This window comes from Rhinichthys klamathensis, unplaced genomic scaffold (assembly GCF_029890125.1).
Source record: "Rhinichthys klamathensis goyatoka isolate OS25496 unplaced genomic scaffold, OSU_Roscu_1.1 h1tg000188l_1, whole genome shotgun sequence".
Classification (NCBI taxonomy): Eukaryota; Metazoa; Chordata; class Actinopteri; order Cypriniformes; family Leuciscidae; genus Rhinichthys; species Rhinichthys klamathensis.
Genome location: NW_026606715.1, coordinates 824,830 through 839,837, shown reverse-complemented (window position 1 = coordinate 839,837; position 15,008 = coordinate 824,830). Strand labels below are relative to the sequence as shown.

General features: G+C 37.7%; 1 protein-coding gene and 1 long non-coding RNA gene across 2 annotated transcripts in view; one reads left to right on the top strand and one right to left on the bottom strand.

The window, feature by feature from the left end:
* Positions 1 to 15,008, bottom strand: part of LOC130095211 (uncharacterized) — a 165,978-nt gene that overhangs the window by 127,476 nt on the left and 23,494 nt on the right. The window lies entirely within an intron of this gene.
* The window catches only part of plpp4 (phospholipid phosphatase 4), a 123,892-nt gene that overhangs the window by 98,210 nt on the left and 10,674 nt on the right, over positions 1 to 15,008 (top strand). The window contains exon 6 of the mRNA XM_056261896.1: positions 12,206 to 12,376. Coding sequence (XP_056117871.1) covers positions 12,206 to 12,376 — 171 coding nt within the window. The remainder of the gene's footprint in view (positions 1 to 12,205; positions 12,377 to 15,008) is intronic.

Below are 15,008 nucleotides of genomic sequence, written 5' to 3'. Positions count from 1 at the left end.
CAAAGCCTTTAGACTCGTCTGGCCTTGTACTTCAGCACAGGGATCTTGCCTTTACAGTGCAAGACTATGACATTGAGTGACTCATAAAGGATCTCAGAATATAAATACCATTTGTTGCATGGTTATAATCAATAAAAGTATCTGTATTTTATGCTTTAGAGGCATTATAGGCCTGTAAAAATAGTTAGAAACTGTTCAGAGTGGTTGCATAGAAGAACAAAGGAAGAAAACGATGAAGGAAAAGTTGTTTTATAGTCTGCTACTCTTGAGGATTGTGCGTGTGGATTAGAGTTGGTGAATTTATCAAGCTGAAAGACTCTTTGGTCTCGGATGTTATGGCGCCTTGGCACTTACTGCAGGCAAAATCACTCTATATTTCATCGTGTAAAGAGCAAATGCTTGTAAATAAGTGAATTTATTCCATATTAGGACAGTGACAGGCCAACATATTTAAACAGAAACTCCAAAGTCTGACTTTGTAACGCATACTTTTATAGCCTTCCCCCAAGCCCTTGACTTGACTAACAGAAGGTTACACTTCGAAAGTCATTTTTAGTTGCTTTTGTCAAGAAAGCAAACTGACACGAGAAGCAAAAAGACTTTGTTATTGCCCCTCCTATTCATCAAAGCAAAAATGAAGCCTGTCTAATTAAGACTCAAGATTACCTTGGTGCAGTTTTATCAACATTAATAAATCCTATAATGAATGAATGAATTAAATGAATCCGGAAAAATGCATAGACAAATAGATGTAGACACAAATCCAAGGCAATCGAGATGCATCAGTGTTGTTTTATGCTATGTTTGTTATGTTATGTTTTGTTATTTAATAAGATTAGTAAGTGTGGTCCAAAGTCTTACTGAGATTAAGAATCTCTTTTACAAAAGCATCCTGACTCAGATCCCATTCTCTAAATTAAAGAAGGTTGATGTGAGGCTAATACAAACTTAATGGGAAATACCATTGACATTAGCTGAGTTAAAGTAATTATGATAAAGTAAAAGGCCATCATGACCGGGACCGGGACGCCTAACTTTACTTCACTATATTTCTATTAAATCCTAATCTAATTATGACAAATCGTTGGAAAGGTCTAAGACTTCTAAATAGATATTCTACCCCTGTTTTGTTTTACAAATTATGTAGGAAGAGTAATTGATGAATTTATGACAAGAGTGCACCTCAAAAAATCTGCATCATTACAGGAGGTCTGACCTTTGTCACAAAAAGTCGATGCACCCACTTTTAATCACTGAAACTTCTGTTTTTATGCTAAAAGTTCATAATAAAACATATAATCTAGTATTTTTCAATAAAAAAATTATAATATATATATATATATATATATATATGTGTATATATATATATATATATATATATATATATATATATATTTATTATCCTCTAAAATATAATATTATCTTTTTTATCGCCTTTTTTTATTATATCACATATTTTAGTAGTTATCATAAATTAGGTATCATTTGAAAGCTTATAAACTCAGAATTCATCCTGTGAAAACTGTTTTATAATTGAACGTTGCGTTACCATAGAAACGGTACTCTAAATTATTTTATCAGGCTCCTCCCCTTTTGGGCATCATCATTATATTTCATAATTTATGATCAAAACCTTTTCTAATCTTGACAAAACACATATTGTCAGAAAGGTCTGAGTCTCAAGGTTCCAAATTTTGTGACAGAATTGATATTTGGACAGAAATGTATTAATTTGTTAAGGCAGAATGTATACAACTAAATTCAATGGAATTCAATGGCACCCGGTGGCTATTTTTGGCACTACGCCTAAACAAAATCTCATGGGAACTTCAATTTTTGTGATATCAACTTCAAATTTGGAACATAACTTGGTTAGATTTATGGCTTTGATTTTATAGTAATTTTAGACTAAAAAAAATATTTTGTAAAATATATATTATATAAAAAAAATATATATATAGTACAGTATATTTGATTTACTGTAAATGTAAACTTCCATAACTTTTTCATACTTTCATTTTTTGAAGTCTTATAATCTGCTGAGTGTTTTCTTTAAAACAAGACCAAACTTGGGTATATATTCCACAGCATTCTTGAATTACAACCATTTAAGTTTAAATAGTGCATTTTAACCCCCATTCTCAAAAAGGGGGGTGACAGCTAAGGGGTTAAAGATTTTTTTTGCAAAGACATAGCAAGAACATAACGTAAGTAAATTTTAAGGCTTACCCTCTTTAAATTGAATGTATAAAGCAAACTGTTAGCTGAAATATCCACAAAATTAATATAAAGAGTGAAATATGAGTGAATGGTTGTCAATCAGGTTCATGTAAAAGTTGTTTTTGTTATTATTTCAATAGGGTCACGACACATTTTCTTTTAAGAATCATCATTCTTTTAATTCATTTTTAATATTAAAATAAAGCGATGTCTGCAACAAGATGCCTTGTCATCATTTGTTACCTTTATTTTATTATTCGTTGAGTCAATATAGACTAAAAACCTATCAATCCCTGAGTAATGTTTTTTTCATGAATGTAGACATGCTTTTTTCTACAGTATATTCCATCATGAAGTACAGAAAGCTATTGTAATTTGTTAGTTTACATAATAAAAAATGTGTAACTGACATAAAAAAAAAACATACTTTACGAGTGAGTTGGCTACCATATCTATAAATAAAGGCTTTAGATTAAATGAAATTGCGGTCAAAAGTTTATCATAAATGCAAAAATCCTCCTGTGGGTTCTGCTTTAATGTCCCCACCAATGTCAACATTTGCAGAAGTGCAACCATCGCTACATGACTTCAGCGAGGGCTTTATGGCAGAGTGGCTTCCAGATGGAGGCTTCTCCTTAGTAAAGACATTTGCACACACACACAAAGCACCTAAATGACTCTCACACTGTCAGAAACAAGATTTAACCTCAATTCAAAGCATCGTGTCTGGGGGAAATCAGGCACTGCTATAGTACAATCCCTGCTGTGAAGCACAGAGGTGTAGAGTCATGCTGAGAGGTAGAGGAAAGATGAACACAGCAGAATACTCAAATCTCACATTTATTAGGGATTCACATATTCCTGAATTAATATGTATGAAGACCATTAATTGCATTTGCCTAATTTTTTATTTGTGGATATCCATGCTATGTCATAACTGTTTAAATCTGATGGGAGAACCAAAATATCTTAATTAACGTTTACAGGGGTGAAAGCATCTTAGCGATTTTTGGCATTTTAGCAATTGCCCAAAACTTGCACTTGATAATTTCTGTGCACTAATTGAAAGTACTGTATTGTGTTGCATACAGAGGATTTGAACATTATTTTCTAGTGCTTTTCATCTACTGTAAGATCAAAATGAAAGTAATTGGGTAGGTAAAACATTAAGGTTTGTGTCTAACGAGAAATTAGCCGCTACACTTTATTTTGATGGTCCCCTTTAGACATTCTGTCGACTATATAAGTAATGTTGCAGCTACATTTTTCAACTAGTATAGTATTAGTAAACTGTTAGGGTTAGGGTTAGTGGAATAAGTTGACATGTAGTTGCAAAGTTACGAATAGTCAACAGAATGTCTAAAGGGGACCATCAAAATAAAGTGTTACCAAATTAACGTCCACAGAAATATTATAATCCATAAATATAAATGTTTGCTGGCCCTATTTAAAAAATATAGGCAAAAAAAGCAGTCTTTGCATTGAAAGATCCAATTTTGCCTTCAAGCTCTAATTTCACTTCCAAGAGTGAGAATAATTTGATTATGTTGAGGGGAAGAAATGAGGTTTCCAACATTTATTTGCAGCCAAGATATTCTCTTAATTTACTTTTCTTCTCCAAAAGTTTTTCGGTAACCTTAATTTTGAGCCTGCAAGAAAAATCCAACCGCTCTTTGATGATCCGACTATCTCATTAGTTTCCTGTTTATTCTTGCAGGAATTCACATATTGCTGCATTAATATGTATGAAGAACAGTATTTGTGTTTGCTCTAATTTTTTTTTTTGTGTATATCAGTGAAACGTTAAAATTATTTTTTAAATCTGATGGGAGAACCAAGATATTTTAATTAACTACGTTTGCAGTGGTGACTGGCAAGAACAGCTGCCCACTGACAACAAGAATCTAATCTAAACAAACCCTGTATTAATTACTTTATTTATTTATTTTTGCATGAAGATTATGAGATTTTTTCCCCCACATGGGTCGTTTTTGTTAATGAGTGCTTTAGGCCTACATTTAGTGTTGTAACTTGAGATTGATGCCCAATTGGATAAAAGAAGGGATTGATCTTTTGAGGGTGTCATCTAATATCAAATTTTAAAATGTTGATATTATACCAATTTCAGAACAAGAAAAACCTGCTAATCCCACAAAATGTCTCAAAATTCCTCAAATGCTTTGCTAACACATACAGATGTTTTGGTAACACTTTAAAATAAGGGTATATTAATAATCATTTATTAATACCTGAATTAATACTTACTTTAACATGAACTAATTATTAGTGAAGGCATGATTAATCATGAACGAATAAAGAGCTAACCTGTCATATGGTTTCATGTGTGAATAATGACAACCAGAACTACATGATAATTAATGCATTAATTAACATTTAGGGGGAAACTAAACTAAACAGTCTCTTTAAGAATAAACAAGAAGTACTCTGACTGTGAATTAAACGTGAATAATTTAATATTTTCATAATGTTACATTTTGCCATCTGCGGTTTCATTATAACATATATTGGATGGCACATTAGTTAACCAGTATTTACATGGATCCTTGTTATCAAATGTAGAAAATACTAAATACACTAATAACTTACCAATAATTTGATACTCTGTTTTACAAGAATATTTCAAACCCGCCCTGGCTTATACCCAGCTATACAAAAGCAAAAAAATAAAATGAAAAATGAAAACCTAAAAATAAAAATGATTTGTTCCCAAAATAAAGGAAACATATACACTAGAGTTAGTTGAACATTTGCTAGGTACCACTTACAGTTCATTACTATCAAACAGCATCAAAAGTCATAGTATCATTCTTAGTTAATGTGTTCACTAATCATTAGTTAATGTTAAAGTAAGGGTAACACTTTATTTTAAGGTGCTTGTAATAAGCAGTAATTAACAGTTAATAAGACACTTATAAGACCTTATAAGATGCATATAAGATGCATATAAGCATTAACTAATGATAATAAATAAATTAAATTAAATAATAAATTTCTCAAGTATCAATACATTGCACTTTTAGAACAGCCGAACAAACATAAATGGTAACACAAACTCCCAGGCCCTTAAAAGTTGACCTTCCCAAGAGGGAGTAGTTTCCCTGATCTCTTCAGGGCCTGGACCATTAATTAACCCTTATATGAAGTAGTTAATGCTTATATGCATCTTATATGCATCTTATAAGGTCTTATAAGTGTCTTATTAACTGTTAATTACTGCTTATTACAAGCACCTTAAAATAAAGTGTTACCTTATAAAGTGTTAAAAATGTTTTTGTTCTGTGTTTTTCTTTATTTATAGTGAGTTTAATATTTGTTCAGTACAATAAGCATCTGCAGGCAACTGCATCTTCAATTATAACAAAACATCTAATAAAATCAAAAGGCTGCCATTTCCACTTATAACTTAATTACCAAACTTGTAGTCTTGCCAGGAGGCTTGGTGTTTGGTAATGGGTCCCATCTGGCCAAACATTCACTTTGCTTCTTAGAGCTGCATCACTTTTGATAAAGCTGTCTGCACTGCGCTGGACTCTTCGAGGCTTGAGAATAGTATATCAGCAGAGAGTGGACAGAGATCAGTGACCACCAGTAGTGCAATTACGTCTGCATTTTCTTCAAGCTTCATCTCTCCTGAAAGCAGGCTCTTTCTCTTTCTTCACACCCTTTTTTTGTAATGGATCTTTTGATGAAGCTGAATGAATAATCTGGCGCTAATGCGTTTCCTTTGTGTGCAACAAAAGAATGTCGATCTTCCAGTGGTCTTCTGTGGTTCAGCAGTTGCCCTGTTTTAATTTACACTCTCAAGTAACAGGAGTCTACCCTAATGTACAGCCGTTGTTTGCTGTCTTTTTTTACCCAACTGTTCTATTATGTGCTGGCACGAACATAGGTTTGAAAACTAAAAATCATGTTTATGAGGAATAAATTGTTCTTCCATCTTTGGGATAAAAGAGTTCTCTGGATGTAGGATAGTTACTATTCCTAACGACCAGCAGCTGTTGCACAAATCCCCGGTAGTATATATTTTTTAATAATTATAACTAAGGGTTTTCTTAGCTTAAGGGGTTTGTGCAACTGGGCCCAGAAGAACCAATACAACCAGATGGAACTGGAACTGTTGGCCAGAGGAGAACTGGCCCCCGACTGAGTCTGGTTTCTCCCAAGTTTTTTTTTCTCCATTCTGTCACCTGATGGAGTTTGGGTTCCTTGCCACTGTCGCCTCTGGCTTGCTTAGTCTGGGACACTTAATATTATTATCTAATATATATCTAATATAAAGATATGCCTGCATTGAAGCCATTGTATAAGAAATGAACTGAGCTGGACAATAGACGTACATTTTATGTTTAACTAATTCATTTAAATTGAACTTGTCAGTTGTCATGGCATGTCAATAAAACGAAGGAGAATATAAAATGCCAAGAATTAGTCTTTTAATAATTTAATAAACCAAAACCATCAGGAGATCATACAAATGTGCAGAAAAACAGAAAACCACACATGGTGTCAACAAGAACCGACAAGAGACTGAACTAAACAGGGGGTATATATACACCGGACTAAACGAGTAAGTTAACAATAGGCCGATAGATACACACTAGTCAACTAAGGAAGATAGGAACTGGGAGCAAAAAAACTAAGCCAAAACAGAACATAACCGTGACAGTAGTCTCTGCCATAACTGAATATCCTGTGGAGGGAGGGAGGGGGCTTTGTAGGATGACGAGGTGTTGGCAAAGGGTTATACCCATTAGATGACGGCAGGAGAAACAGGGGAGAAGAAGGTGGAAAAAGACAGGGTGGAGACAGGAGGATGACCCAAAGCTCAGCCAGGATAGAGGCCCACGGCGGAACTGATGGTGGGAGGAGACAGAGTGGAGTCAGGCGTCTGAGCCAGGATGGTGACCCAGGTGGAGCCAAGGAGCCATAGAGACAGGGCAACACCGATGGTCCTGGAGGCTGAGGCTGAGCCGTAACAATGAGGGTCCGAGGTGAAGGTGGGGTGCCAGAGGACTGAGGGGGAGACGGTGTGACCGAGGATCAAGCCAGAAGGAAGGCGGAGCCCGACGAAGCCCAAGGGGTGGAGGGACGAAGTGCAGCTGAAGGCCCGGAAGTCTGTGGCGCTGCAGAGCGATGACTGACCAAGGCGGAGCCGGAGGGACAAGGGAGTCCGGTGGAGCTGTAATGACGATGGTCCCAGCTGGGGTAGAGTGAGTGAGGAGCCAAGGTGGAGTCGACTGGTCGACGGGCAGAGGAGCCCCGGCAGCTGGGGGTGGAGCGAGGGGATTCCTTAGGCAAGGCAGGAGACCAGAAGACCCGAGGCAGATCCATGCAGCAGAGTGGAGTCAACAGAGGGGAAGCTGAGGGACTAAAGGGAGCCAGCGCCACCAGCGCCAAAAGACTGGCTGTCTTTGGTAGAGGAGGCGGGAAAGCAAAGCTGGGTGGGATCACTGGAGACGCAGTAGACTTGGAGCTGGGCGGGATCAGTAGAGGAGGCAGAACTTAAGAGTTGAATGGAACCAGGGAGTCCATTATATTAATTAAGCTTGTTGGGAGCAAGTTTACCTCAGGGCTGAGGCATGGTTGGGGCCCAACTTCACACAGTCTAATTCCACAACATGACATCATGACTTTGCGTAAACATACACGCCACTTTCAAGTCAAGTGGCGTGTTATCTATACGCATTTTGAGCTATCCGCGTGTATGTCCACGCCGAAATCTTTTGCGTGTATGTCTACGCCATTAAATGTCCGAGTGATTCCGCGTGTATGTGTACGCCGTTAAATGTCCGAGCAAAACGAAGCAAAATCTATATCTACATCTGTGGAGCGATATTTATTTTCCTAGGATGGTAGGAGAAGACTCATAAATGGTATTAACCCCAGTGACGGGTAGGTTTAGGGACGGGGTTGGGGTAGGTCATATATCTATATATACATAATACAGTAATATAACGTTAAGTCAAAGGCGTTGATAAACACGCTGAAAAGCGATTATGCGTGTTGATAGCACGCCAAAAATGGAAATACGAATTGGCGTGTCATACATACGCCATTTCATGAGATCAGTCTGAATTCCACCTGCTCTTACTCTTGCACCTGGTCAGACATTGCAACTAGCCCAGGCTCCTGGACGAGTATGGCTTCAGCTCTGGCTACGAAGTGACCTTCTCCATCCGCAGAAGGTTTTTGGTGGGTTTTGGCTCTGGTCTCCCAAATGAGGGATCAGAAGGACAGGAGTGGACTGGGAAGGCTGCGACTGAATGACATTGTCTTTTACTTCTCCAACCATGAAGGGTGAGCCACTCAGCCATAGAGCGTAGTCGACGTACTGTGCCAGGATGCAAGATGTTTCTCCCCTGGGCATCAGACGGATTAGATGGTTATTCAGCCCACTCCAAAAGTATACCTTAAGCGTGCCATCGTTCCAGGACACCAGGTGGGAGATCTCCAGGAAATCCTCAACATAATCTTCCAGGGAGTGGCCGGCTTGAGTTATGTTGAGTAATAATTCCTCGGGGGAGTGGGCTGAATCATCCATTGAGCTCATAATGAGGGTCGTTTCTTCTGTAATGGCATGGTTCGATCAAATGAAGGAGAATATAAAATTCAAACAATCTTTTAATAATAAACCAAAATACTCAGGAGATCATACAAATATACAGAAGAACAAAAAAACACACGTAGTGTCAACAAGAACCGACAAGAGACAAAGTTAACAATGGGCAGGTGGACACAATTGGCTACTATGGTAACTATAGGCACACACTAGGAAACTAGGGCTATGTCCACACTAATACGTTTTCGTTTGAAAACGTATATTTTTCTCTCCGGTTTGGCCTTCCGTCCACACTGAGACGGCGTTTTAAGTCAATGAAAATGTAGCTTTTGGAATAGGCTCTCCAAAGCGGATAAATTTGAAAAAGCCATTTTCGCGTTGTAGTGTGGACTGTGAAGCCGGAGGTATTTGAAAACGATGACGTAAGTTTAGTCATGTGATCCATGTTGTACCAATAGATATTCATGTTTACCGGTATAGTGCCTGTTATGTGCTATTCACTTTTACACTGAAATATGTTACTTTGCACACTCTTCATATCACAGTCCTGCAAAGATGATAGAAAATGTACTCACAGCTGTAATACAGGAGAACGGTCGCGTTTTAGACCAAACAAATTATCCTGTTGAATTGCGCGATAACTTTATTATTTATTTTTCCATCTGTATCATCTAGGTGAGCTTTTGTGAGGTTTCACGCATGCGCATTAAGGTGAATTTAGAAGTTTCTCATCCACACTGAAACGTCGGAAAACGCCTGAAAACGCTAGTGTGGACAGAGAGCGTTTTTAAACGAAAACGCCATTTTTAAATGTATCCGGATAAATGTGGACGTAGCCTAGGTCAACTAAAGAAGACAGAAACTTAACAGAGGAACGGGGAGCACAAGACTCAGCCAAAACAGAACATAACCGTGTCTTTATGTTCAGACACCACTTTTGCTTTGATATATATATATATATACACACACACACACACACACACACATACATAATCTGCTACAAAATTAAAGTTGTTTTGACATCTACATCATAGCCCTATAGCATAAATTAATGTGAAATACAAAGAGTGCTTTCGTTACATAATCGCACAGATTTTAAATTCATAGACTTCTTGCGATAAGGGAAACCTAAAGTTGCTCTAAAAGTTATATCCAGTCAAAATACATACATACCTGTCTTCGATTTATTACAACCCAAATCTAATTGTGTGAGGTGAAACTTTATAAGACTGTTCTCACAGATAGGTTTGAATTTGCTTCTACTTCATCTTTTTCATATTTGATTTGTTTATTGTCTTTAAGATGTAGTGAATATTATGTAGTCATTACTCTCTATGGCAATATGGTTTAAGTTGTGCCATTTAAATTCTTAATATTCTTAAGAAATGGTAATAAAAGATGGTAATAAAACTTATAACACAGATAGAAAACACTCTGTTTTTGTTTTTATTTCTTTATGCAAAGAGACCCCATCCCGCCACAAATTACTAATTCACATCATCAAGCCTGCATCACTGGCAAGGACATTATGAGTTGCCCAAGGCTACAAAGTAAATAATTATTCATGGTTACAATTTTGATTGTAATGCATTACATGTGGTGGGATGGTTGCATTTCCTATTAAATGGGAAATTAGTGTGCGTAACCGAAGTAGGATTACACCGTTTGAGTGGAGAGTTGTTGCACCATTAGGTGCTCTAATGAGGCCAATAGTTTGAACAGAAAATAAGGTGTCTTTAATATTTACTTATATCATAGTAATACTATTGTGCAATTCTTTAGGGCTTCTTGAACTCTGATTATATCGTATTTGTATGCACAGGAGAAGTTCTCACAAAATTTCTGCCTAATAGAAAACACGTGTCGTAGACTCACCAGGCTCCTCTGTCTCACACATCCAACGTTCACTCTCGCCCGAATACTGATCACCTATAGGACCTGTATAAAAGCACACACCTCACAGTCACTCTTTGTCTAGTCTCCAATACGGATTACGGACTACTTACCCTCTCTACTTACCTGTGAAGTTTCCTTGTGAAACTCCAGCCATCTCCTGTACGCTATTGCTCGAGAAATTATATTTACCTGTCTCCTCACCATACTCCGCAAAGAGGCGTGTGTTCTTTCTACTTTCTGAAATAAAATTTGATGATAGGCACCCAGATGTGATTTTTGCATACAGTATGTGTAGTTTGTTGTTCCTTTCTTTTTTTTTCCTAAATACATTTTTGTATGAAATAAAATAGTTTGTAGGCAGATTTCGCACACAAGTTCATGAATGAGACCCACTTTTTTGTGAGGTCAGAGTAATTTATTGCATCATTTTAAACATTGTTCTTTAAAACTATTTAATTTGATTTAGCATTGACATTTTTAGTCTTTCATTGTCATTGAGAGTTTTACAATTTGAGGCAACATGAAGGGAAATGCAACCAAGGTAGAGAGGGCAGACAGTCTCTAGTTAAGCAGGAACACCTAGTACCCATCAAACAGTACAGTGATTTGGCAACCTCCGTCAATGCAATCACTGTCAGTGAAAATGTGAACCCCAGTTTAGGAAAACCGACATTGTGTGTCCTACGAGTGCGCATAATCACTTTGCAGAATCCAATGTGCAAATTTCGAATTAGCAGCTTGGATGCCTAATTATTTGTTTTCACACCATATCAGTTTATGCTTTTTAATGCAACAGTGCTGAAGACCAACTCTCTATTCAATCTCATTTATAGTAAGTAGAAGCTGTAGTATCTCAATAAAAGATATTGCTAATGTAATACAGAGTTTAAAAATGCAACAGCAAGAAATCTATCTTGATTCTTTAATGCTACCTCAGGTTGTCAGGGCAACAGGTTTGCAGAGAGCAGGACAGTAGTAAGAGTGCTATTTTTATTTGTTTTTCCATGGAATTCAGAGAAACACAAGCTCTGTTATGTGCTCTACAACAATGTATTTATATCCCAATGTCTACAAAATGATTATAATCGGTTTTCACTCATAAAATTCGCTTGAAATAAATGAGACCATTGACAAAGCAAAGAGTTAGAAAATAAATGTGCCATAGCTCCGATAATTTGGTTTGGAAAGAATTGAGGAGACATATTTGACTTCATACTGAGATATCTGACATCTGATTTCAGAGCTTGGTATTTTGCAAATCTGAGCACATTTTCAGACATTGTTGAGAGCTCATTTGAAACTTTAGAGCAGACACATGTCAGATTACTGGGGTTATTTCTATATTAGGATTAGACGGCATTTGCTATCTATTTAATATCACTACTGTCTAGCAGACAGTTTTTTATATTAAAAAGTTCACTTCAGTCATTTCCTACTGTATATGGTTTCTTACAGAACTTTGCATTTACTTTTACTCATATATTTTATTTCTCTCACCTTTTGTCTTAGTTGCTTTCTCTGGCCTGGGCTTTACCTCATTTTACTTGGCGGGGAAGTTGCAGTGCTTCACAGATGCTGGACGCGGGCGCAGCTGGCGTCTCTGTGCCATGGTCCTGCCCCTCTACAGTGCCATGATGATCGCGCTGTCCCGCACCTGCGATTACAAGCATCACTGGCAAGGTCAGAGGTTTGCAGCAGTGTCCTACAAAAGCACACAACTGCTTAATACATGCGTGTGAGCATCTGGCAGTCAGAGCCACTTCATTTACACTTCAAAAATGGTTTGTTTAGCAGCACAGTGACTTGGACCATTCATTGAAAAATATTAATTAGATCATATAGATTACTGAAATATGTCACTAAATAAATGTACTTTTAAAACATTGTTTCTCAAGTGTAAAAACATGTTATCTTGGTAACACTATTACGATGGTCCACTTTAGATATTCTACTAAGTAACGTTGCACCTACATGTCAACTAACTCTTATTAGAGTATGTAGCTTGTCTACTTAAAGGGACTATAAATAACTTTTTCCCCAAAATAAACGTAACAATAGCCTTTTTATTTTACCATTTATGACTCAAACATCTCCTGTTGAGCATACTGACACCTTGTCCGCTCACAGTGGGTGCACCTATAAGCCTGTATCCTATTTTTCCTATTTTCTGTCGGGTCGGATTTTTCCCGCGCTGTCGGCGGATGTGACGTCAAGCGCGTTCATGTTAAACGTTTCAGATCACTCTGCCACCAACGCTTGCCAGCACTCAAACAATATATGTATTTGACTGTTCTTACCTCTGTAAACATAATGTTGACCTCCTTGCAGCAGATGACTTGTGAACTGTGCACGTACGAGAGCGAGCAGAAAGGAAGAGCAGTTCTGTTTTTTGGCCACAGGTGTCAGTCGCGAGTTTAAATTTCAGAAAAACGCATATAGCCTCTTTAATATCTGCTAACACTTTATTTTGATGCTCCTCAACAGACATTATACTGACTATAAGTAACTTTGAAACATGTCATCTTATTCTACAAACCTGAACACCCATTAATCTAACAGTCTACTAATACTCTGAGACTTAGTTATATAATATATATTCGATATAAAGTGTAACCAAAATGTTTATTCTGTCTAGCATTTATGACATTTTTACTCAATCTTCCATTTAAATAGTTATTTAATTAAACATAATTAAAAATATATAATCAAGCTAATGAACTTTTTCCAGGGATTAATACAGATCGAACTGTCTTCAAGTCTTGTAGAACATAACACTGAGTATGCATGGTTTGTTGGAGTCACTTCTTCTTCGAGATAGAGATAAAGCATCAGCAATTGTTTGCAAGCTTTGACATCAGTTGTACTGCTCACTGGCCTGCTTCTAGATGTTTTACCCATACAGTTATTAATCATGTCTGTGTATCACCCTGGCGCACAGCCATACTGTCACCATCAATAACAGCCTCATACAGGATGTGAAGCCACATGATGTATCCAATGAATAGTCTGAATCAACAAAGAAAGCATGACATAATATGATGGAAAGGGACGTATAACCGATGCAGAGGAAAATAACACAACATGGCCCATTGTTTTTTTGGAATTCCTGAAACAGCAGGCCTGAGCACCAAAACGATCTGACGAAAGACAAGAGCAAACACACCACATTTACTGACGAGTTTCAGGTGTGCTGAGCTGATTAGCTCATCAGCTAATGCCCAGCAACGCGAGACACCAACAGGTGACAGAAAACACAACCAGTAAAGCAAGATGAACACACAGACCTGCGAACCGTGACCGTACCCCTCCCCCTAAGAACGCCTCCTGGCGCTATCAGAGGAACCTACCTGTTGATTGTAATCATCGATAAGGGAGTGATCCAATATGGGATACTCAACTTCTCTCCTCCGAACCATAACCCTGCCAGTCCACCAAATACTGGAATCCATTATCCCCTCCGTCTCGAATCCAGAATACGTTTGACCGACTAGGCGGGTTCCCCATCTACGAGACGTGGCGGTCGGGGAACCGGAGGCGGATTAACAGGGGAATGAAAAACAGATTTTATTTTGGAAACATGACAAACTAAAATAATTCTCCTGTACGCAGAAGGAAGTTTGAGGTGGACAGTGAATGGGCCAATAAATTTGGGAGCAAGTTTATAACAAGCAGAGAGGAATATTCTTTGAAGAAAGAAACACTTTTTGACCAATGACGTAGACGGGAGGCTTTGACAGGTGGCGATCGGCCTGAGCTTAAGTGGGCGCACCCACCTAGAGGAGAGCCTGCCTTCCATTAGTGGAATTGCACTAGCATGGTTTAAATCATACTTATCTGGCCGTTATCAGTTTGTAGCAGTAAACGAAGAGATGTCATATCGATCACAAGTTCAGTATGGAGTACCACAAGGCTCAGTACAAGGACCATTGCTGTTTGCTCTGTACTTGCTACCCTTGGGAGATATCATTAGGAAGCATGGCATTAGTTTTCACTGTTATGTTGATTATACTCAGCTCTATATTTCTTCACACCCCGACAAAACGCATCAATTCAAAAAATTAACGAAATGCATAGCTGATATAAAAATTTGGATGACTAGTAATTTCCTACTACTTAACTCTGAAAAAACAGAGATTCTAATTATTGGCCTAAAAAACTTCCTCACTTAAAGGTGCAATGTGTATTTTTTAGCGTCATCTAGCGGTTCGGTTGCGAGTTTGCACTAAGGGCTCAGCCCACTGCTCACCCATCCCTTTCGAAGAAGCTACGGTGGCAAAAACGGGACAAACATATCGTCGTCTGAGACAGCAGA